Source organism: Xiphophorus couchianus, chromosome 4, assembly GCF_001444195.1.
Source record: "Xiphophorus couchianus chromosome 4, X_couchianus-1.0, whole genome shotgun sequence".
In the NCBI taxonomy this organism is placed as follows: Eukaryota; Metazoa; Chordata; class Actinopteri; order Cyprinodontiformes; family Poeciliidae; genus Xiphophorus; species Xiphophorus couchianus.
In genome coordinates, this window is record NC_040231.1 from 26,629,034 (window position 1) to 26,655,229 (window position 26,196).

The 26,196-nt window shown below is 41.7% G+C and overlaps 1 protein-coding gene across 15 annotated transcripts in view; it reads left to right on the forward strand.

The window, feature by feature from the left end:
• neo1a (neogenin 1a) overlaps nucleotides 1–26,196 on the forward strand; it is a 204,398-nt gene that overhangs the window by 51,060 nt on the left and 127,142 nt on the right. For all 15 annotated transcript variants that reach the window (XM_028014609.1, XM_028014608.1, XM_028014596.1 and 12 more), the window contains one exon: nucleotides 25,627–25,950. In XM_028014609.1, coding sequence (XP_027870410.1) covers nucleotides 25,627–25,950 — 324 coding nt within the window. The remainder of the gene's footprint in view (nucleotides 1–25,626; nucleotides 25,951–26,196) is intronic.

Below are 26,196 nucleotides of genomic sequence, written 5' to 3' on the forward strand. Positions count from 1 at the left end.
GGGCCCCCCAACGTTCGGACACATGGTCCTGGACTCTTATAGTGGTTCTGTGTCCTGCTGCTGTTAAGATAAACTGCACGCCTCCGAGAGCTCGTTTCAGCATTTTTAATACGATGTCTCCCATCTGAAACAATATCTTCCACGACACAAAAAAACACCTGCTTTTTTTCAAGCCATTGAAGTCAACCAGGGAGCTTAGAGAAAGGTTAATTTTCCTAATGGCAGCCAAATGAAAGCATTTTGTCGCTTCTCCTCTCGACTGAAGCCAGCAAGTATCACCTATGTCCTGGCTATTGCTTGATGGCGCTTGCTGGCCAAATCGGGTCCCCTTTAATATGATTATGGTGGATTACGCCGTTGTCTGCACATCAAAGGAGCCAGGACCAATTATCACCCCTGCCTTCCAATGAGACAGACGCTCCTTCAACCCCCCCTTCCATCTCCCCTTAAAAGAAAAAAAAAAAAAAAGACATGAAAAGAAAGGACGGAGCCGAGCCCTGGCCCCTCGTAACACTCCAGGAGCTCGGCGCTAATGGATGGCTTCATCATTCATTCTGGCCTTTCATATACAGTATGAGGCTGTGATGATGCACAGTTGCTGGTGCGTTAGCTACTCCCTGAAATAGACAGAGCATCAGAGCTAATTATTTCTGTCCCAAGGGCAAACAGGTTCATATGATGGAATATGTGGTGTGTTTTCAGGCAGTCAGGCAGAGCTGGAGGCTTAGGGGGCATTCACACCAGCTTTGTTCAGACCGCTTTAATCCAACTCGGCTAACAGTGGGGTGTTCGTTTGTCTTGATTTGGTTCATTTGGGGAGGTGTGAAACCAAAAAAGCGAACTCTGGCCTGCCTGTAAATCTAGGTCTTGGCCAGATTCAAGGGAACTCTGGTGCGGTTTGAATGCGTATGTGGATACAATATGAAATAATTCATATTTCATATTGTATGAAATATGACCAGAGACTCGTTTAAAAGTAGAAAATGAACTACAACTCAGGGCATTCCGGGTAAATAGAACCAAAACAAAGGTAAACTAGCGCTAGCGGGAGAACTGACTTGTTGCCTTTTACCAAAGACAAAAGAGAAATCCTACAGGCGCTAAAATCTCCACTCAATTTCTCATGTCTTCTTCTGAGTTTTTTGTGTCATTTCCTTCAGTGGTCCTTGGTACAGCGCCACCACAGGCGAGGGGCGGAACAGGTGTCTCATTTAGTTTGGATCGTTTCACACAATGCTATGTGGAAGTGAACCGCAGCAGCTGAAAATGTAACAAATGTTGCAATTTTGGTCCCCAGTCGAACCGAGTCTATCGGACTATCAGGTGTGAAAACGCCCTTAAACACATTTCATGCCATTTTGGTGATGTTTGATAATGTTTGTCTACTTAACTTTTTTATTTGCTGCATTTGTGCTGTTTTGCACTGGTTCAGATGGTACAAAGAGAGGCTTTTCTTTCTTTTTGGTCTCCATTACTATAATCCCCCCCACAGAAAGGGTCTTCCATTACTCCTTTGTGCCGTCTGAGCTCATGAGAAGAAATCAAACGGATAAAAGTAGGCCCCTTGCACATCTAACTATACTTACATGCAAAACACACACACATACACACCCCTCTTTGCTAAATTACTCTCATAGTTTTTACTTTTCTCCAATGTGCCAGAGCCTGAGAGCTGGAACAAAAGAGCCCATTGGCGCCCACCACCCATCAAAGGTGGAACTGGAGACTGCCCAGAGTCCTGTCAGGAGTCAAATGAAGCCATTAAAAATCCTCCTGCTCCAAAAGCTCTGACACTCACTTATTTCTTTGTGTGCAGCACGGAGCTCTCGTCTGAAGAAAAGTGTAAATCTTGTCTCAACTGAAAGACGCCTCTTTAAGATCGCAGCGCTGATTTATACGTGCCGCACGCCCTGTAACGACCTCAATTTCAACCCAGCAGTCTTGCCCTTTTTCCCCCCCTTTTTTTGGGGGGAAAAAAAAATACAAGACGTAGCGCCCTGTGTGAGAGATTTAGTAGGACATGAACGCACCTTATAGAAAAAGTGGGGACTTTAGCAGTGCTATATTTCAGCTTACAGCTCTTACAGCTCCCCAAAAAAGAAAAAAACAATTCCTTTTTATGTTGTTGTTTAATTTTCTAATTTTTCATTTTTTTGCCAACACAAACCTGCGTCAGAGAGCGGAACCGTCACCTCCCTGTGATGATCATGTTCTGTGTCGGGAGCCAACTCCCGCGACCGCAGAGCCAGTCGTATCGCCGCAGTACAGCCGGCCTCGCCACGTGTGTGTCCGCCCACCCAGCCTCCCACGCCCCCTGCACAACGCCGTTTAATCACAGAGTTCACCTCGCGCGGGCACCGCCTCGAAATGTCCAATCCAGTCGGCCCCAAGCAGCAGGTGAATTTACGCCTGCGTTGTTTTATATAAATGACTCTCGCGCACGTGCGTGTGTGTATATTAAACGCCTGGGGCGTACAAGGAAAATCCACAGTGGGCCACGTCAGTGGAGTTGACACGACCAGAGCCGATTAGCAGGTGAGCACTCAGTCCCGAGCATGTAAACAAGGACTGAGGTGGCCTTACGCTGTATATGCAAGTGCCCTGCCTTCTGGTTAACCTGCAGCTTACAAGGAACACATTAATAATTTAGCGAAACATAAAGACATGATGGAGCGGACAAGAGAACCTAAGGGGGAAACACACATATTGGGAGCAGTTATTAAATATGAAAACTATAGTTTTTGCTTCGCCTGCGCCACCAGATGCCGTTTTCAAGCTAGTTGTTGGCTGTTTAACTGCATCCTTAATGGGAAAACTGTTTATTGTTACTGACTGGTACAGTGTTGTTTCCAAATGCTAATTTTGACAAAATCATAGAAATATGTAAATTTTGGATTTCTGGTTAGAATAAAGTTGCACCAATTGGTGACTTCAAGCCTGTCTTTTTTTTTTTTTTTTTTTCAAATTACTGACCTGCTGATTTCATGTTTGTGTGATAAAGAATTTATTTTGTGTGTCTAAGCTGAAAGTTGCGAAGTCAGCAAAATTAGGGTGACTATTTTTAACTGCACACGTACAAGTCGCCAGGTGGGCGGGTGCTCCGATTTCAGCTTTTCTGGTCGATCTCCGATCTTTACAAAGCCTGACCTGCCGAATACGTATTTGCCTGATAACAATCTTTTTGTCTGAAAAGTCACTAAATAAAGCATCAGAATTGGTTATGTGGCTAACAGTGGGGTGACTATTACGTGCCCACCTGTTGGTCTGTCGGTCAGCCTATCATGACAGAGCAAACCACTGTCATGATAGGTCAGCCTATCATGACAGTGGATGATTTTCAGATCTTTGCTGAGGCAGATGAGATCGGTTTCGCATGTGAGCAGGTAATCCCCTATTAACCAAAATTAAGGAAATCTTGGCTCATTTTCAGCCTCCTAATAAAGTTATGTGCCAATAAAAATGTTAGCCAATTCTGACTTCTCTTTCACAATTAAGACATCTTCATCTCTAATAAGTTTTTAAAACATTTAATCGATGACCTTTATTGTAATCGATAATGCAGTCCAACAACATGGGCTCCCTTTTCAGGTATGAAAATCGACTTTTAATTTCAAAAATACAAAATGGTAACCATCCCCCTCCAAATTCTTGCAAGCTGTTGTAGCTGCCTGAATGAACACCCAAACATGCCAACTCTGAAACTGTGGTTCCCCTCTGAGTAGCTTCTTGGCTTCATTTTCAAACACTTCACTGATGCAGCAGGAAGACACCGTAGAGCTTTATTACTACGACCTCCAAGTGCTTAGAAATGGTGTGTTTGTTTTGCGTTTCCAAGCAGCCGGTCTCAGAAAGTCGTCCAATTCCAGTTACCAGCAGATTAATCGGAGCATCTTGAAATTTCCTTTTTTTTTTTTTTTTTTCAGCTAATCTGCTCAGCTGAAATCTCCTTACCTCCTGCACACAATGTTCACAATGACAAGACGGGCTCAAACATCCACTTGTAAGCTAAAAAATTCATAGTGTGATGCCCCACACGGGACCTCATAGTCGGGGCCAAAGAGAGACCCCCGGGTTTCTGCTCCAGCCTTGGTGGGGGGCTGCACATGAAACCCCTCATGGGGTTGGGGGCGAAAACACTGCGGTGCACGCAAATCATTACCGCTCATCAGCTGCTGACACTCGGCCACTTAATATACTCAGCAGCCCGGCTGAGACGCGGATACAGAGCCGCACTCCGCTTAAAGAGACATACCTCATTATGTGAACGAAATGAACGAGGACGGGAAGGAGGAGATCATTGCGAAACGCCAGTTGTTTAGAGAGCAACGGGTCTTAATTTGTCTGCGGCGCCTCGAGCACCATTTGCGCTATTCATCATAACTTCAAAGTCTGATCTCAGACAAATTGTGTGCATTTTTCATTTGGCAGAAGACCGTCGGGGGCGAGCCGCGACGTCGCGGAGAAAGTGTTGCTTCAGCAATCCGCCGCCCTCTGTCTAACGCGTAACCCTGAATTATTTATGACTGCTATATCATGTGAAGCGGTATGTAGCATATTAAATACATAATCTCCTCATCTTTTATTGATGGTCTTTTGATACCGGCCGCGCTGATAATAATATTAGTAATGGGGCTTAATAAGCTGTGCAGGATGCAGAGTCGATGGTGATGAAACTTCCTCAAAGCCGTACCGGTCATTTCGTTTCCGGCAGAAGCAACGGTGGTGGAAGTTTTTTTTATTTTTTTATGTCTAGTCCTGTCATGATGACAAACTTTGATGATAAATTGTCCCAGAAGTTATTGCGATAAACGATAATATTGTTGTTTTTGAGGCCATTTTCAAGTAATAAAGTGGTAATGGCATAGTAACGCAAGAACGCTCTCTCAAAGATCCATAAACTTTAAATTCTAATGAAGATTTAACACTGAAGCTAGCTGGAAGACATTTTAAATATCCAAAATAAATAAACAAAACACACAATCAACAAGTACAATGAATTATGAAGTTTCTGCAAAGTTATCTTTCAAAAAAAGGACTAATTGAAACCAAAGCACCAGACTGAAGACTTTTATCATCCAGTTTTTGGTAGAAAGAGAGAGGAAAAAAAAAAAGCTGAATCGTGCAAATTGGAATAATTGAGCTCCTTTTAATTTATCATGCAATTAATTGATTTATTGCTTCTTGCGACGGACCTAGTTACATCCGCGTACAGTAAGCATTTGCACCAAGCGCTCAGCGGCTGACGGCTTACGCGCCTCGGCTGAGAGATAAGAGGGAATTTCATCTTCGCTCTGATCAAATCTGTCAAAGGACAAGTTTGTGTCAAGTGGTCTCTGCTTCCTGTGTTTTTATTGTGAGAGCTGCGCATGGACGTGGAGAGGCGAGGAGGAAAAAAAGCGGTGTGGCTCCATCGGTGACGGGCTCCATCTCCCGCTCGAGCATGCGGCCGCTCGCCGCTCAATGGAGCCGCGATACAGGCAGGAAATGGGATTCATCCACCTCTGACGCGACAAAAGGGCTGAGATGTCGCTGGCGCTGCTCCGATAGGACTCCTTTTGTGTGCCTCGCCCCCCTGTCCCCCACCAATCTCCACCAAATTGATTCTGATTATATGGTGTAATTACGGCAGACAAATGAGCTGCTGCTTAGGAGGTCTTCCATCTTGTTATTTTCATTAAGAAGACCGAAAACACAAACAAACGGGCCGGCTCAAACCGGGGCGCTGAAGTTAAACTTGAAATGCATCTTAATCTGCCAAAGCTGTGGAGTTTACCTCATCGGTTGGAAAAAAAAAAGCTACTGAACTCCTGAACATGTGGATGTATGCAAAAATGTCTTCCTCCCCACAAGATCAAATATGGGCAAATACCTCTGAATGGTTCAGCATTTTTTAATTACTGCTGGAGGAAACCACAAAGAAGACAACAAGAAGTGGTGGGAGGATGGTGGTTTGCTTTTGTTTTTTTCTGACAACGTGCTGCTGGCTCCACCAGAGCTCTCAAGCATTCAACAGTTCATAAAAAGTTGAGTTATTCGAACGTATTCAATCCAGAGGTCTTCTGTAAAATTCCTGACTACAACATCACCAGAACTCTGCATACATAGTCGCTCCAACGCCTGAATAAGACGCCAAACGTCTCCTCTGAATATAATGTTTTCATCCGTCGCTGCCACAATTTTTATTGACTTACCACATAAACACGCATTATTTAACTTCATTTCTTATTTAATGGGAACATCTCAATTTCAAATTTGTGGCGTTTTCATTACTTTTGCAGAATATAGTCAAAGATTTGCGCACATTTACAATGCAAATTCAGCTCGTGTGCATTTGGATGGTAAGTAGCTCAAAGCTTTCCCAGGATCCTTTAAATGTTTTCTGATCCAGGACAAGTAAAGGTTTGAGAGCTCAACTGGAAAAAACTGAGTTTCAGATGTGGTGTGATCTCTTCTGCTTTCTGCTGTGGTCGGTTTTGCTCCCACAATTGTCCCGACTTTTTCTGCCACCTGTTCAGGGCAGCAGTCTGAAAGAGGATCAGACAAACCTCAGTAGAAAGAGACTCTTGGACCTTTTGTTCATTCTCCAGACTTCAGATTTAATTGCTTCACTGATTTAAAAAAATGCACAAACCTTGATAAGTTGCATTGGGAAAAAAAAAAAACAACAAATTTATCTAAGATGCATCTACTAACTGAAACCAAATTGTCAGATTTTTCTTTTTCTTCCCCAAACTGTCTGGCGCTGTTCAGCAGCCAACCACTATATTCTAATAAATTTTCCATGAACAAGCATTGGGCGCTACCTTTTTAATAAATATGCAACACGTGTTCCACGGCGTTGTCACCAAAAGTTGACGCTGAGCTACGACCCCCTGCTGAGATCGAGTCTTGCTGGGTTTTTGTAGCTGCTGGGAAACAAGCCCCCCTTTTCATTCCGCTCTGATCCGAGGCAGACTGATTGAGGCCACGGAGCCATAATTTTCTTTGTAAACAAATAAGTTTCTTTGTTCTCGTCTGCGACACGTTCGCGGAGAGACGTTCGTGCCGCCACCGCCGCCTCCCGTAGGTTTTTATTTTCCTCATATTTAGACCAGCCAAACACACACACAAAAAAAAGAACAGTTCTCTGTCTTGTTGCCTCTTCCTCCGCACCTGTAATGTGATCCACATTAGCATCCACAACAGCCTGGGAAGCTCCTGCTGTCTGGGCAGAGAGGACTGAGCACAGAGATAAGCTCACTCTGTAATGATTGTTCAGCCTCCGTTGGGCAGGGGGGAGGGAGGAAGAAAAGGCCCTTCAGGGCTGGAGTGTGAAATTGGTAGCAAAACAGGTCATAAGCATGTATTATTCAGAAACTCAGTGGCTGTGACCAGCACTGTTGTGGCGATGTGATGGCTTCCCGATGGTTAATATTTATGCTACACTTCACCTCGCATTGTGCCACTGCTGCCACAACATCCTCCTGCGCCTTTTGTTATAGCACACCCTCTGAGACTGGCGGCGGCGTTGCAGTCTGGGGTGGAGGGCAAAGGAGGAAAAAGAAGCCGGTAGCAAAGGAACAAAGGTGCAGACAAAGAGATGTAGGTGTTTAATTCAACAATTTGTCTCCGAATGATTGATTGATCAAAGAAATTCCATGCAATCCCAAAATGGTTCCCTTAAAGTCTTGGATAACTTGATGTTGGAATATTAACTGGAAGAATGATATTCTGCTAGTAACTGTCTTTTAAAGTTCATTTGTAGGGGATATTAAACAGAATATCTCTAGAGAAACAATTCGTACCAACAATTCTGGTAATTTCATCGTCTACATTGATATTTTGGAGTTGTGGTACGCTGCCATTAGAGGTGTAGCGATACGTTAAGCTTACAAGACGATGCGCTATTTTTGGTTTATAAGGACGAGGCAAAGTTTAAGCAGTATATTTAAGACAACTAGGTTGTCTCTGTTTGTTGTTAGAGTTTCATAAACCACAAACTGCATTCCTGGTAATCAAGTATTTGGTGTAACACATAGTGGACCCCTGACATTTGTGACACCCGCGAATCCCTAAAATCTGTGAATACTTGAGAGCCCCTCCAATGACATAAATAGCTGCCTATTTCAATAGTTCAAATAATAAATATTCCTAAAATGCATTAAAACACACAGCAAAAACCGTCTTAGCGATACCACAGAAGCTAATATTTTTGGTCCAAACTCTGCTTTTGAGGATACAGCCAATCACCGCTAAGAAAAATTAATGGTGCGTTTGGATTGGCTGCTTTGCAAAAAATGGCCAATAGCGCGTCAGGTAGCATTACGCCTTGGTCTCCTGTTTTTCCAAGTTGCGTTTTCTGTCAGATGTTTTAGATATTCAGTACAAAAAATCTGCAAAATTGCGAATTTTCCACTCATAATTTGAAGTTAGGTTCCACGGATAAATTTCCGAATACTAAACGGCTAATCTGCAGCAGTCCACTATAACCCAGTTTTGTTTGACCAGTATTTACACATTAGGTTGGGAAGATTTTGACGACTGTTTGGTTGTATACACAAACAGCAAATTTGCTTTAAAAGTTCTAATCTCCTTTTGTTTACTCCCGTTATATACAGTATATATATATAAAAAAACAACAGTTTGAGATCTCATACACAGGTGTAAATTGAGAACAATCGCTGAATATTTCTGCCTCAATGAATTGTGGGACAGCTGTATCTCATTTCATAAACGACTTTAGTGTAATGTAACATGTTTGAAGAGAGAAAAAAAAGGAGTTGCTGAAGCACCGTCAGTTAGAGAATTGAACCAGCTCTTTTCATGGCAACCGAGATACTTCCAGGTCACTTCACTCGATAAGAAACCTTTCTAAGCAATAAACTCTATTCAGCTGTAACCTTCATGCTGTGTGTGATTTTCTAGCTTCTTCTAATGTATAAACTCCTTCGCTGCTTCTATATCTTCTCTCTGCTGATGGACGGTGATTTCCGCACAGCTTTGAAATGCTTTCCTTTGTAGCACTCTTTTTACTATTTCTTTACCTCATACTTTTATTCCTCCAACTGCTTCAACATTTCGACATTATACACTTGCTATAATATCATACTTTTAAAGCATCATTATTTCATGCATGCAATGAAAAAAATATCGCAGCTAAGTGCAGGAAGGCTGAAGAGTTTCCCCAAGATTTATTGAAAGTCCCATGGTATCCCAGCAGGCCACAGTAACTTCAACTTTAATGTGCTAAAATAGAAATTTGGTCTAAGCATGTCAATGAATTGTTTACTGATAACCAAATATTCAGGAAAAATAGTAACAAAGTCGGCAAAAAGATAAGTGGCCTCTTAAAAAATTGTCTAGGACATCATCATTTTTTTGTTTTTACACATTGCAAATACGCACAAAAAGGTCAGCGCTGAGTTTATGAACGATTATGAACTATTATAAACAGTTAGAAAGAATGTAAAAGCCGCTGATGATCCTCACATCAATAAGCAAACTGAAATACTCAGAGTGTAAAGGTTACTTTACATCTGAATCTGAGGTGAAACGGTGAAGAGCAGCTTTCATTGAATGTTCGCAGGCACTGGTGGACCACACGTAGAGTTAGAGTTGGTTTACAGTCAGTTTTTAGTTTTGGATACATGTTTCTTTTGATTGGAAGTTTTATAACGTTTTCTCTCCTAACTTGAATCTGATGGAGAATCTGTGAATGGAGGTAAAGATTAGGATGATGGAAAGAAGCGATTCCCGACCTCAAAGACTTGGAGCTCATCGCAAAATATATCATCAAAATACCAGTGGAAACATGCAAAACAGTGGGCAACAGTTCTAAAAAAGGTTGGAATTGCTTTTGTGCTAACAAAGATTTTCCCCATTGACTAATGAGAAACGTAAAAGCATTTAAAAAAACTTTTTTACATTAAAATGGCCATTTGACATCGTCATTTTAATAAAAATTGATCCCCCTGGTACATCGTCTTATTTTCTGAGAGATATCTGTTTTATTTCCTATCAGGAACAGGGTTTTTGGTTGAATAAAAATAATTTCATAGCTAAATCTGAACTTCATTGTGTGTATCTGCGCATCCTTAAAAAGCCTTAAATTCAGGCATCTAAAATCAAGACCTTAAAATATCTTAAATTTTGTCATGGCAGTAATATTTAGTCTTGTATATGTTTGTTTTTCCTAAGGGACTTTTCTGTCAGGCAAACTGTTCAGTCACCCGCAAACATGGTCGTGTTCAGGGTTCGTCTACCTCTAACTAGCTCCCCTCGCTAGCTAGCTTTTTTGCACCTGTAAAGTGTAAATTTATTGCCTATTGGCTGACTTCTGTTGCCAACCCGTACGATGCAGCATTCATTCTGTGTTAAAAAGCTTGACACTATTACAATATAAAATTTTCTTTTGTACATTTGTGTCGTGATACAGGACTTCAATTTCTTTACCAGTGGCCTGAAAAAGTCTTCAATTTGTGAAATTTCTGAAACAATGGCTGGCTTTTTCTGTAGAGCATTAGATAGCCAAAACATTTAGTAGCTTCACCAGCTGCGGCTGTGAAAAACGATAGCACTGCGTAAATCTGCGGGCCTGAAAAGTTCTGCACCCCTTTGTGAGACGTGGGTCTGTGGCGTTCAGGATAAATGAGGCTTTCTCGACTTCAAAGGGAGCTCCGGTATCTGCAGTATGACCATGATGACATCTGTAAGACTTTAGCTTCCACGTAACCTCTACATTTTGTAATTTCACAATGCCCCTGCTGCCGACACTTAACCCCCGTGACCACACCTAACTGCTGCATCATTACCTTGCTGCGTTCAGAAACCATTCCCAGCTGACCTGCTGCTTCTCCAGACTGCCCTGGATAGTCTGTGCCGAGTTATTTTAGGCACATATATTTATACATATAGTATGTGTCCTTTTTTTTTTTTTTTTTTTTTGGAAGGGTAGTATCCGGTTTAAAAAGTAAATCAGTAATTGACTCTCCCTCCCAGAGTTGACTCCAAGCCTTTGATCTCCCTCGTCCTGCACTTTTAAAATGGTTTCCTCTGGTTTGCGGTGAACACATAGCAACCGGCTTTTCTTTTATCAGCAGCCCACTAACGGCACTTTGAAGCCACGAGAAACTAACCCCAAGAAGACGAGCAAAATCAGAGGAATCCAGCATACGTGCTGCTTATGTGTGCATGTCTTTTGGAATTGGTGGGATTTTTTTGTTTGAAGATGAAAAGCTTTGCTATTGACAACACAAAATGGTCACCAAGAAAATCCCTTTGTATCCTTTAAATCCTTTCATCCTTTTTCATGACGATAATTGGCCAGTCGTTCGCTTTACTCGTTTGGCTACGAATTTGAGTAAAGACTGTGACTCGGCTGTGGTGTAATTAGTTGAAATTTACATGATGATTCTTATCTTAACATGGGTAGAGACTGAGGTTCTTTGAAATGGTTTTGTGTCTGGAACCAGTAATTGGCATCAGGCTTATCAGACTGGGATTGGTCACACTTGACCGCTCAAAGGAGCCCGAACCAAAGATGGCGATCAACAAAAAATTACATCTGGATGTGACCTCTAGCAGACTCGTCCGACGTGAATGGCGCTTTTATCTGCGGCTCGTCCGACCAAACTAGTTGTTGCAAACCTCAGAGGGTACAACTCTTGCTTCTTTCTTCTTTTGGCTTGGTTTCTATGATGCTTGGAAAAGTTGGGAAACACATGGAACTGAATTTTAGTGCCTTCCAGAATTGGTGGGGGGAGATAGAAAAAGAAAATAGTAGGGGAAACTTTGGTATTTCTAGATTCAATGCTCTACTCTATTGTTTAAGTATTGTCTTTCATTCATTCGCCTCTGTTCATGCATCTATTCATCCTTTCACCCAATCATCCAAATCATTCATTCGTCTGGCATCAGACCATTCATCCATTAGTCTGTCACAGTGTTGGTCTGTCCATCCATCCAATTTTAGGACATTTTTCCAACTAATCATTCATCCATCCATCCATCCAAATTTGGGAGATCTAGGGCAGAGACTAACAATTATTTTAGTCATCACTTATTCTAACAATTATTTTGACGATCAATCGGATAAAAGAAAATTGGCAGATTCCGCAGAATTTTCATTTATCAAATACAATATTAGAAATACATTAACAGATGAAAATGAACAAATAATTACATTTATTTTTAAATAAGAACATTGCAGTAGCAGATTTTGTTTAGTGAATTCTTGATCATTTGTAAAAAAAAAAAAAGAAAAGCAAATACAATCCTTTCTGCTTGACTTAACATCAATACAGTGTGGGGCTAATCTATTGATTATTTTTTGAATTGACAGATTAATAATTGGACAGAAACGGTGCTGGATGGGAGATTTTGTTTTTCCACAGAATTGGAACCAGGTGACGCTGAACTTTTGCCTCTGGAGGCATTTTTTGAAACGTGAAATGTACATAATTTCTACAGTTTTGGCTTAATTAATGCTCTGAGAATGATTTTCTTCCAGCAAATGGACCTTTAAAAAAAAAAAAGAAAAAAAATCTGTACTCTCCAGTTAACATTTAATTAGTTACTAAATTAGTTGACGATAATCAATTCAAGACGATTGACATGATGTCTGTCATTCGTTTTTGTGAGTTTTGTACTCATAAGTGACACTATTTGAGGGGGGGGGACATACAGTGAAAACATTATAATATTATTCATGACGAGGTTTTACAAAAAATGGCTCACCACTAGTGTCTTCTAAGAACTTTCATAAAAAATATTTAAAAATACGTCATAACCCAGGTTTAATTAAATACACAAAAGTCAGAGCACCCAAGGTCGAAATGGGACAACGCAGAAGACTTTGAAATCCGACGCTGATAAATTGCCGGGCGTTTGATTGTGCCAGGCATACAGGACTGCATTGATTTTCTTTCCTCTGTGTGTATATATGTTTACATGAGCGAGTGTGATGCTTAAAAAAAAAAAAAAAGAATAAAAAGGGCAGCGGAAAGAGAAAGCAATATCGTGTTTCATTTAAAAATCTATATGATATCTCTTTACAGCCTTATGATTTTCTTTGGCATCGGGGTTAGTGGGGCAGGGGTGGAGCTGCTGGGTGGTAAGATGAATGTTCTTTCCTGTCTCAGATGACTATCTCATCCTGTAGTTGTTCACGGAGGAAAGGGGAAACGCTCTACTACTTCCTGGCCATGTGCGCCTGCTGCTTGCTGACTTTACGGACCGATCAGATAGCTCCACGTGGCGAGGAGGACTTCCAAAAACGCCGACATCTAGGATAGATCTAGCATGTATTTTTCACATTAAGTGTGTCGCTCGGCTCAATGATGTTCTGATTTGAATGTCGTGGGTCAAAAGAGCCTCCCTTTTTTTAATTACTAAAAGAGAAGCTTTGGGTTTCAGCTAAAAGAGCATTTTGCATAAAACCAGCAGAGCTTGTCACCTGCAGCCACAGTGGGGGCTGTAGTGGACGATTGGGAAAGGTTAACCCCATTCTCATACCGTGACAGTAAGTGATGGTTTTAACCTTTAAACCCACCGCTCTGTTGGTCTCTGTCTAACTGGCGAAACATGCTGTTTCTTACTACTTTTCTTTCCAATTATCCACTGTGAGGATATTTTAACTCTCCCTTTGTACGCTCACACCACCGCAGAAGCAGCTCTCACAGTCTGCATGTCTCTGTTGCTGTCGTCTCAGCGGGCCAATCCTTTATCTGGGACCCATGAGGGAAGAAAGATAAGGAGGGGGGGGGGCTTTGAGCCTCAATCAGTGCTGGGTAATTATCACAAGCAGATGAGGTGAGAAAGGTTTCCCTGTCTGCCTCGTGTCTCCTTGACATGTTTCGCACCCCTGCACGGTTTTGGCCTTTTCTGAATCCAAGATGGTTTACTAGTGCCATTATTTACCCCTACTTCCACTGCATTCACTAGGGTCAAAATAGATTGTTAGGTCAGAAGATTATTCTAGGATTGTTTTCACGCCTGGTAGTTTGGTAGACTTGGTTCGATTGGGGATCAAACATCCTGATTTTGTACTTCTATGGTTGAAATGCGTACAGGAAACGGCCAGGGTGAAATAGAAGCTTCCAGGAAGTAAAGTTCCCAGGGAAATTGTTGTAGGTCGTAATGCCACTTTTGTGTTTTATTCCCTTGTTTTAGTTTAGAAATGCTCTCATTATCATTTTCACTTTTCACTGTTACCTTCTTTATGCAGGTAAATAGATTTTTTCCCCTTTATTTGATCTATTCTCTAATTTACTGGTGGACGATTGTTGCATATGTGTATATATATAATTGAAAAGCAGAGTCTCTTAATGCAAAGACTTCTTCAATTTCGCAACAGGAGATCATTCCTGCCCATAGCCATCATCATTTACAATAACTCTGAGGAATCTTGAATTAATGTGACTTACAACATTTGCTTTCCCTTTGGGATCAATTAAAAAAAAATTTTGAATTTGAATTGGCAAGATGATGCTGGCTGCAGCACTTCTGGTATCCTGGAAATGAGACCACAAAATCGACCACTTAGTCATTTTCAAAAACAGTAGCATGGAGCGAAAATGTAATGTTTTTCTTCACATTCACTTTGTCATTCGTTTTGGCTCTAAATGACGTCAGACCTCTAAATGAACATAATTACAATTATGTTCATTTAGAGGTCTGACGTCAATAAATATGTAAATAAAACGACAAAAAAGGACAGAGGACTTAATTCAAACACAATGGACAGCGAAGAAGCGAAGAATGATTTGGTTGTTGATTTGTCCTGTGGTAAGGTAGTAAGGACTTCTTTTATTTACTAACCAGTCCATTGTCTGTTAAGTTAAACTAGAATTATCCCTCCATATGGGAGTGCAAATTGTGTTCATTAAGAGCTTGTCTCCAAAGAAGCAGTGACAGAAAAGTGCTTTTAAAAGACTCATCTCAGGATCAACATATGTTGAAGAACCGTTAACCAGTCAGTGATTAACATGTCAACGTTCATCTTACATGATGAAGGGGATTGTGGTCTATTCTCATGAATCAAGTGATAGCTCATTTATCCTGTTATAATCTTTAAAACATTAGCCTGTTCTGCTACACTCTTAAAGATTGTCAATGATACTAAACCTAAGTACTTTCAGCTGCTTACCAATATCATGTGAACATCATCTCATTGCATTGACTGACATTTGTTTAGAGCTCAGTTTTCTGTGTGAGCAACCTTCATCTTGTCAGTGGACCTCCAGAGTCTCACAGTGGCAGTAAACACACAGGATGACAAGAAAAGAAAAAAAACCCTCCTCACTATGAGTCAGATGAAAAAAAAGGATACTCTCCTGTCCCTAATGTGCCAGTTGACTCAGTGCCAGCCCAGGACAGCCAGCATGCAGCTGAGTCCCGAGTCGCTTTGTCTTTTCCTCTATGACTTGGCTTCAACCCCACGTCTTATCTCCTGCCATGGGAAATGTGCTGAGGAAGACCAGAACGAGTGGGTTGCGGTTCTGATCACAGTCGAGAGGCTTCAGGGTTGTCAGGTGTTGTAGAAAGCTGGAGTACCCACACTGCTGCTGACAGCGCTCTACTGCAGATCAGACATGAGATTTGTTCATGGACTGTCTTGTGGTGTGTCAAAATTTTGATCCCTCCGGTCTTTATTCCAGGCATGTTTGTATAATGTTTCCATCTTCCCTTTTTCCACCCAGTCTTTTACTTGACTGAGATCAACTGTAAAGATGATCATCTTTAAATAGGTAAAGACATAGAAGACATGAGCCATCTATTGGGTTTAGGAAGGTATCCATCCATCCTTCTGTCAGTTGGTCTCTTGTTTGTGGTTGTGTAGTTTAAAAGTAGGTAAAAGAAAAAAGAAAACTGGGGCAGTGGCTAGAACTGGTGCCCAGTATACAAAGGCTACAGACCTCAACACGGCCGCCCCGAGTTCAACTCCCGTCTTTAGCACCTTAGCCGCATGTTTTCCCCCTTGTCAGATTCCTTTCAAATAAAAGCCAATAGTGCCAAAAATTCTTTAAAGAGGCAGTATTATGTATTTTTGAGGAGTATAGAGCCATTTCATATCACAAACAAGTAACTATCACTTTAAGGGTAAAAATGCTGTATATATATCAAATACGAAGAAATTTGGCATTGTAATTGTACACCTTGAAATTGGGCCACTCTCTCTTTAAGAAACTCTTGCCGATTCTGAAACTCCGCCTTCAGGAAGTCATCACATCATTCCTCTATTGACCCTTTAACAACATTTTTACCAGTTTCACTGAGAAGTAGTAGCATATTGAGCTCAGCAGATGCTCAGTTCCATCAGGTGTTTGCTAATTGCTGCTGGCTAGTCTGAAGGAGCTGAGTGGAGGAGTAGCAGGAGAATTTGGCTCTGTGAGGTGGAAGCTCACAAACTGCAACTCTGAGGTGGAGCTGCGTCCCCAAGGCTTGGTCTACCCAAGTGTTTTGCACTGTTGAATGGTTGCCGTGAGAGATTAAAGGATTTTTCAAAACATTCATGAAAAAATCAAGGCATGTTTTTGGTGAGCGAATAACGTTATAACATGATGTTAGGCTCAAAAAAGTCCATTTTAAATGTCACTGCCCCTTTAAAAAGAAAACAGTTTTGATTTCTGGACATTTGATTTCAGGATAAGTTGGTGTGAGAGGAAGTGAATAAAATTTTCCCGTCATGCTTTACTCCAGTCGTTCTATGTTTGGTCTTAGGATAATTTTTCTTTCCCTAAGATGCCTCTCTGAGACAGATGGGCTACGAGAAGGAGTTTGGGGAGATTGCAGGATGAAAGAATCTGCAGAAAATGAGGCATGGAATAGAGGTATAAAGATGAAGGAGAAGAAGGGGGTTTGAGAGGGAAACGGAGACAGACAACCACTTCCATTAGTGTCATTAAAGCAGCCCCTGACGCTGAGGGTGGAAGGACAAACAGTGGAGGGGTGGAAATACGAGAGAGGCAGGAGCTCTGCGAGTGAAGTGCTGAGGTTTATTACAAAGCGCCTGCGATTCTCCTATCTTTTTATCTCTATTCATCTTTGATGTGCCATTAATGACTTTTTTTTTCCTTTTTGCTTTTGAGTCATTGCTCAGGTCTTCCGGCTTGAGGATCCTATGCATGACGTAAATCGGTAGTATAGAACGCAGAGTGCAAAATCCAATATAATGATGCATCAGTTCTTTGGCTTCAGGTTCAGGTACAAATCTTTGTGTTTGCTTTTCATGAACTCCAGCATTTCCGTGTGCCTTTCCACAGAAGGGGCCTCTGTTGCTGGATCTGAGAGAAGTCTGCTCTGTGTCAAGAGCAACTCAGTTAAGGAGGACTGTCAATACGGCTGCTCTCAAACTGCGCCTCAATGAGGGTGGAGGCTTCCTGCCGAGGCAAGCGTAGAATAGGAGAAAACAGGGGGTCTTTGTGAGGAGCAAAGACCCTCAACCACCAATCTGAAAAGCATTTGCAATCTGCAGAGATCATAAAATGTATCCAGACTGGTGCCTGGACGGAGCAGAAATTGATCCTTTTTGTAGAATACGTGTCAGCAAAACGAGTCGACTGTCAGCTCCCGACTGTTTGGGATAGAGGAAAACTCCTTAACCCGGCATTCCGAACCGCCCGAGTTGGTGTATTGAGATGATCTGGTCAGAAATTCACAAATACGTCACCCTCACAGGAAGCAGTGTAGGGTTGGAAAAGGTGCTTTTAAATAAAAATGACTCAAGATGGAGAAATCCACCTACAGCTCCCAGTCTTCCAATCAATCTCCCTCTACAAACTGGGGGGAAAAAGGCAGCATATCTGCCGCCATTACACTCTGGACTCCCAAACCTTTCATGACCGCTGGGAAATGTGGATTTGGGACACAGGTAACGGCCCATACTTATCAAGGCGACAACCTCATTTTCTCGCTGTTGCCTCTGTGTGGGGGTTCCTATTTTTCAAGCACAACTGGGCGGCGGCAACACCGGCACGCCTGAATAGATTAGACCTCTCACACCATTATGTGGTTTCAGACTCCCCACTTCCTCCTTTAACACTACAGCTCATAAAACCTGCAACTATGTAGTAAAAAGAAGTACTGTTATTAACTAGAGATGCATCTATTGCAATTCACTGGTTGGCTTTCCATTTCTTTTTCTTTTTCTCCAATTAACAAATGTACACAGACATGCAGCACCCTATAGGCCAGGGATTGGAAATGGGAAATGTTTTTGCCCTGTGATCAGCAGGTCAGACTGAAAAGTCATATCTCTCCGCTTTGTCGCACTTTGTTTGGCCTTTAATAGAAATCAGATAAAGGTCAGGAACACATGGTTGTACGCATAGATTGGGATAATCTTGTAAATCCGCTTTTTCCTTCTGGAGTCAAGCCTGCTTCTGTCGGTGTGTTTTCCATCCTTGTTGTGGAACAGCCAGCTAGATCTTTACTCTTGCAGAATTGCTGAGGAGTCATGGGACTGTCCTTGTCCGGCTTACATGGGTTTTACGGGGGTAAAGAGCCACTTTGAAGAGTTGTTGTGTCAGTATGGAGTGCTGGTGATTGTTGCAAGATGTGTCTCTGTACATTGGCAACTCGTATTTGCGTGGGTTAGGAACCACAAACACCCACTAATAGCAGAAATTTGTAAATACTTGAGACCTCTTCTAAAAACGCTTGTAGTTTCATATTAGTTCAAACACCAAACATACATTCATATGCATATGCACAGTAGAAACTGTCTTGGCACTACCATAGAAGTTAACAACTATAGTTTTCCTTATTTCCATACACATGGTATAACCAATAAGCGCCAACATGAATGTCACTTCAGATTTGCTGCTTTGCATACGGCAGTCAATAGCATGTCAAGTAGCATTGTGATTAGATATTTCAGCTTCACAATCTGCATTTTCTTTTGAATATTTTAGATATGCTATAGGGAAAAAAATCCACAAATTGATACATTTTCTGCAGAAAATGTGAAATTATGTTTCACAGAAAAACCTGTGAATACTGAAACATGAATATTGGGAGTTGTCTATAGAGCATCAATCATGCGGTTCATCTCCTTTAAGTCTAAGGCTATGGTTTTTAACTCAGAAAAATGTGGACTATTTCCTCTGAGTCAGGGGTTTATCAAGTGTCTTAGTTTCTTCCTAAGTAAAAATGGAGCTTAGTTTGATAGGTAGATTAGAGCCTCTTCCACAGTAATGTGGATGTTGCTCTGATGTGAGAAAAAAGATTTGAGCCAAAAATCCAAGCCTAGAATTTTCTGACCAGTTTGCATTTCAACCTTTGCCTGTAGACGATAGGTAGCTAAAATGGATTTCCTCACAGGCATGACTTTAATCGGTTCTTCTCTAGTCAGCCCTAGCCAGATTTGTCTCCATCTGCAGATGCTGAGCGGTTCCTCCATGTTTTTTGGAACCACCTCTTGGGTTGTACAAACTGGACTTACAAGGTTACAGACAAGCAGCTTTGGAGAGTTCAAGAGATTTCGGACTAACTGTCCGCCTAAGTGGAAAATAGTATCATAGGAGGATCAACCACGGCTTCTGCGCACTAATTTGTCGCCTACATTCCCCCTACATTCCTGACTATATTCATGGCTGCATGTTGAGAAACACTGCCAATGGAGAGACACTCAACTTAGCTAGAAGCGAACCAGACATTAACAGTCTTGAATGAGACTTGACAATGGAGAAGGGGCTTAACAGTGTGAGGAGCTCTGCTGTCTGGCTGTTGGACTAACAGGCAGACCCTAATAATCGCTCAAGGGGCTTCTGGCATGGGAACATTCTGGCGATTGGAATTAGCAGGTCAGAATTTAATCAAAAACTACTGTCGGCTAATAGGAGCATAATTAGTGCATCTCTACTAGAGAACCATCCAGTTTGAAATCCAGCAGACTGATGGATGTACCTGCATTATGGATGGTTTGGTATGTAATGAGGAAACTAATGATGACAAGTCTCTCTTTCATTCTTTTCAAATTGCAACCCGATCCTTTTGTATCATTAATAAATAGACAATTCAATAAATTTTTTATTATATCCACATATTTGTAAAGTTTACCTTGTTCCCTTTTCCGTCTGTCTGCTTCTGTAAAGTTAGATTCCCTCCCACCCCCTGAACTTAGATGTAAGCTAGCGTACATCTAAGTGTGAGTTTGAGTTGTCACCAATCTCTTCTGTAGGTGTTCATTAGAAATCCGTTTTCAAGACCCGCAGTTCTCAATGTCGTTAGTTGCAGAAGCTGAACTTTTTCTTCACATTGAGATAAAAGTTGAACCCTGACTTTACTCTGTGACAGTGATGTTGTCAGTCAAATACGCACCCGCCTCCCACTGCGATCTGGGCCTGTTCTGGCTCATTTAGTCTTCCTCAGGGCTCCAGAAGAGTGACAGTTCAGGCTGGTTAACCTTTTTAATATTAAACAAAGACGTGTTGCTCTGGCTTCCTCCTTCCTTAATGAAACCGCTTTTGGTTAAAGTTCAGAAGCTTGAACTGAATTTTGGAGTCACATGTCATTCCCAAAGGGAGCCAAGACACAGGTGAAATATGAACTTTGATGCATGCTCGCTTATTTTCTAAAAATAATTTGAAGCAGCATGAAACAGGGTGTATTTATCTTTTATTCTTTTAGTTTCCTGATGGAAATGTTGGAGAAAGACTCCCCCCTTCCGCCGCCCCTTCTCAGCTGATGTCATTTTTTTCAACAAAATATTTGCTCAATGAGCTGAGGGTCCATCATTGATTAGACTTCCTGTGTTTAGACACCTGGACTTCGATCACTCCTCACAACGTTCACAGTTTGGAGTTCCCGTGTGCTGGCTTTGTTTGGTGAAATTGATAACATTCTTGTGGGAAATGGATCTAAGGGGGGAAATAATGGGGATGTTGTGGGAAGGCAGGTAGCCTATCATTATCCTTCCTAACTCCTGGTTAATGCTGGTCTGTTACTGCCCTGATCTCATGACAGAGGCTGTTATGTCTGTGGCTTGAACAGCTTGGTTTGCTGTTTTGTCCAAAAGGTATAAGGCCGTAAGCCCTTCGTTGCTGGTTCTGTGTTGAGGATAAAAGCAGCTGATGGTGATTGTTTCTCCATCCAACCGTCCACATATCCATTTTCTGTTCGTCCATCCATCCACCCATTTGTCCAAATTCTTCCATCCATTGGTCCATCCATTTTCCGTTGTTCCGTCAATCTGTCTGTCCATACATCCATCCTCCGTTCATCCATTCGTTTTCCATTCATCCACCCATCCATCTGTTTCATCTATCCATTTTCTGTTCGCCCATCCATACATCCATTTTCCATCTGTCCATCCTCTCTTCATCCATATATTTTCCATTCATCTGTCCATCCATTTTCCATCCGTCCATTTGTTTTCTGTTCATACATCAATATGACCCTAATCTGTTACCTGCTCAGCATTCTGACTTTTGACTACCAACACTGGAAGCCATGCTGAAACACATTTGAAAATGTTTGTTGTTATACAAAAAAAAAAGAAAGAAGAAAAAACACTGAAAGCTCTGAAAACTGGAGTGTGGAAAAATTTGACAAGAAACTCTGATAATGTCGGGAGCTTGGGAGGCCTTTAAGTTTCCTTCTCTCATAGCGAGCGTGTGAAGCTTGTGGAACACAGCCAGGCCTGGGCGGGAAACTCTGCCCATCTAATACACCCACTGCCTCAGCAGCATAAAGCAGAGATGATGAAGGATGCCACCATCCCTCTGGTTTGCACGAGTGAAGAATTCTTCACGCCGCTACCCGAGTCTATCTCCATCTGTTATGTTCACTGCCACTATAATACATTTTCAGCTCAGTGTGCATAGAGCCGGGCCTGTTCTGGGTTTTATTGATCTCCTGAAATCAACTGCTTGCCTCATTATAATTTAAAACTGCTCAATTACTGCAGGGCGCTGCAGCTAAATCCATGTACTGCTTAACTTTTGCATTCAGATGAGCAAATTTAACAAAGACCTTCAGGGTGATATTTCACTTTACTTGCTTTCGCTGTGCTTGTGCTTTCTTACATTTAAATGTTAACACAGATACATCTCAGTAAACCAGAAAATGTAAAAAATATTTATTTTGGTTACACAGCATAAGTGAAACTCGCTTATTATTTATATCCATTGCACTGGGTTATATGTTTCAAGTGTTCAGCTCATATCTGCATTGTTGGGTCTGATGTCAATCATCTTCCTTTTGATGATATACACTAGACTCTTTGTAGGGTTCAGGTCAGAGCAGCTTGGTGACCAATCAAGCACAGTAACATCATAGTCATGGACCAAGATAGACATTTGTAGTATGGTACCTTTTGCAATGTAAGTAGGTGCTGCTGGAAAATAAAATTAGCATCTCCATAAAGCTCGTCAGCTGAATACTCAAACATTTCCTGACTTGATAAAACTGAGTGAATCAAGATCTGCAGGTAACAGGCCACCCCAGATCCTCACGGATCGGAGAAATTTCACTTGACCTCAACGAGCCAGTTGGATTCGGAGGATCCCCAGTCTTTCTCCATACCATGGGGTCTTCATTTCTGAATGAAATGGAAAATTTACTTTTGTGTGAAAGGAGGACTTGGGTCAACTGAGAGAGTGTCTTGTCCTTTACCTCTTTAGAGTAAGACACTTCTGATGTCTCTGTTTGAAGAGTGGCTTACGTAAACTCTTGATTTGTATATTTATGAGCTCAAACCTTCAGGGTACTTTGTCCTTTATCACTCAACTTTCTGGAAATATGCTTGGAGACAGCTTTGTGTCAACACTCAGCTCTTATAGCAATGACCTTTTGTAGAGATTGAGTTGGTGTCAATTTAGCAGCAAATTTTATCCTTTTTTTTCCAGAAGAAAAAAAAGGTTAGTTCTTCACAATATACCGGCATTAAACATCCGTATTAGCTGATGTTTGACAGTTTTTAACATATTGGTGTTGATCACATAAGTAGAACTGCACCAATATTAACTGGTGTTTATTTCTATCTGGTTGCCTTTAGAGGGGGTGCTTCAGAGGGAGGAGAGGAGTGGGTTGGCTATGTGGGTTTTGTTTGGTCTTGGGACTGTGGGCTTTTTAAGTAGTGGTTGTTGTTTTGTTTTTCACATTGTGTAAAGGATAAGAAACGATAACACAGAAAACTGCAGTTGTATCAAATGCAGTTTTCTGCCTGATCACTGCTTCTTACAAAACCTGACCTGCCGGTTCCGGTTTTGGTCGGTACTTTTTGTTTAAAACTGATTCAGGTGTTATAAGGTCACAATACACCTTCAATGTTCCAGTCTTCTTAACAAACGGCACCAGTGAAACAATACAAACTTGTTTTAACTTCGTGTCAAGTTGTGCTCTCATGTAGTGCTATTAGTCAACGTTTCTCAAAAGAACAAAAGGGAAACAGTGACTGATTTCCAGATCTTTGCAGAGGTAGATAAGATCGGTGGATAAGATCGGTTTCACATGTAGGCATCAGCCAGTCACCCAAAATTAAGGAATTTGGTTTGATTGATCGGTGCACTCCTATCAGTAAATATTGGCTATCAGTCATAACATCAAAATTAGCATTGGATATTGGTATTGGCCCAAATTTTCCTCTCGGTGCGTTCCTAATTTTGCGTTTTCTTTAACCTGTCAGCCATGACCAATAAAATGAACTCTAATAACCACTTGAAATATGTCACTCTGTGTGTAATGGATCTATATATGGAGTTATACATCAAACTACTAAACTAAATTACCTTTTCAATGATATTTAAATTTCTTGCATTTCACCAGTGGAACAGTAAGTCAATCTGACTTTGACTCTGCTGGGTTATGCAAAACCCTGCTCTGTCCATTAAGACTCTGCAGGTCTTTTCTATCCATTTGATAATGTGAAGAAAATTGCACAGCTTAGTTGTAATGCTCTTTTTTCCCTCTTTCATTTGTTCCCTAACGCGAAAGTGGAAGATTTCTGTTTAATTTGCTCACTTTCTGCCTCGCTTTGCTCTAATTGTTTGTCCTTGCATAAGAACGGAGTGCACTGCCGACGATCAGCCGTATCGTCCCTGTAATGGTCGGCGCTCTACATCGCCTCCTCCTCTCGATCTCACACCAAGGACTCAAGGTAGAGAAATTACCTCGGAGTCGTTAAAAAGCTGAAGAGAAGAGTTCCTGTGGCATCGCTCATCACTTTCTCTCTCCACCCCCCGGGAGACATGACATTTTCTTAAAGAAGTGCAGGGCATATTTTTAACTGCGTTTAACACTCAGCCACTTATTACACTCCACGCGTTGCATTATTTAAATATCTTTATAAACCCTCGTAATCATTTCCCCCCCCTACAGCCCTACCCCGTCTCTGCAGGGCGGATAATTGGTGATATTTATCTAAACAATACCACTTTAGGGTGACTTTTAGGGTGGGAGAGCTTGAATAATGGATGAGGACAAATGCAAAGGAATTGCACTTCCTCCGACTTTGGCACGATTCACGTTACTGCAGCGTTTCCATTTTGTGCTGGTGGGGGGAGAGTAAATGGTGAGCACGTTCCAGAGTGTTTACTCCGCCGCTGTAGTCTGTACTTATAATAAAGCGAGACGTGACATTAAGTTGCCAGGAAGGCTCGCCTGGGTTAAATTTGTCAGCTCCTTTTTACCAGATTCCACTGGGGCTTGTGGTTTCCATAATAAAAAGCTTCTCGGAGGCTCTGGGAATGGAACAGGCTTCGCTGCCTAAAAGACGCAATGAACAAAAAGATGTTTTGCTTTGGGAACATTTCGTTGAGTGCTTGGACCATTTGGAGTCCTGAAATGCTGTTTTATTTTCAGAGCGCACTCCAAAATATCCCATTTGAGTTGATGACGTCTCGGGTGTTGCTGTCTTTTTGCTCAAAGTGGAACTAAAGGAGTGTTCAGAGGGAGCTTTTTGACTTTCTTGGCGTTTGGTTATAAACTGTTACTGTCAAAACTCTTTGAATATGAAAGTCGTAAAAGAAAGACAATAAATTCTCCTGGAAGTTATTGCGATAAACGATAATATTGTTGCTTTGAGACCACTTTCAAGTAACACAATGGTAATGGCATAACAATGCTAGAAAACATTCTCAAAGATTATACACCTTAAATTCTAAAGAACGTTTAACACTGGAACTGGAAGACATTTCAAATATCCTAAATAAATAAACAAAAACAACAGAGACAACAAAATAAAATTCATTGCAAAGTCTGTAAACAAAATCGTCTTTCGGAAAAAAAAGCTCTAGCTGAGGGCAAAGCACCAGACTGAAGACTTTTGTCATCAAGTTTTTGGTAGGAAGAGAGAAAAGAGAAAAATTATAAATCATGCAAATGGAAATTATTGAGCTAGCTGTAATTTATCATGCGATTAATTGATTTATTGCTTAATGTGACAGGCCTAATATTAAACAGAGGCACAAATAAATCAGACAATCACCACTAACCCCAAGCAAAGAAGTTTCCTTTAATTTGCACTCAGTCGCTACTTCTAGTAAATAACTTTCTGCTGTTATTTTTCTCTTTTATGGGCAAAAATTTCAGTGTGAACCAGCTGATCAGGTCGTTCTGTTTTTGTAGAAGCAGATTGAATCTCCACCAATGCTCCTGGTCGGACATGTACACTCAACCGTCTCCTCTTTCTCCCCTCTTGCCCTCCAGGCTCAGCAACGCAGCCCTTCAGCCCTTTCTGGTTCACGGTGGAGCCCCAGGACACGCTGGCCATCCGGGGGAACTCCGCGCTGCTCAACTGCTCGGCGCACAGCGACGAGGCCTCGCCGGCGCGGATCGAGTGGAAGAAGGACGGCACCTTCATGAGTTTGGTCTCGGACGAGAGGCGGCGCGTCCTTCCAGACGGCTCGCTGTTCTTCGCCCATGTGGTCCATTCAAAGCACAACAAGCCGGACGAGGGCACGTATCAGTGCGTGGCCAACATCGACAATGTGGGCTCCATCTCCAGCCGCACGGCGCGCCTCGCTGTAGCAGGTAAGGGGGTGGTTGATAGATGCTTCGAAGACATGTTGTGCAAGAAAATGTCTTTTAGATGTGAAGGGATGGATTCACTATAAACACTGATTGACTTCCCTCAGTTTTTCTGGCTGTAAAATTTGCATACCATCGTTTTCCTTCCACTCAATTTTCCAATAATATTCTTGTATACGACTTTGTGAACACTGAGCTTCTTTAACAATGACTTTTTGTGGCTTGCCATCTTTCCGGAGGGGTTTGATG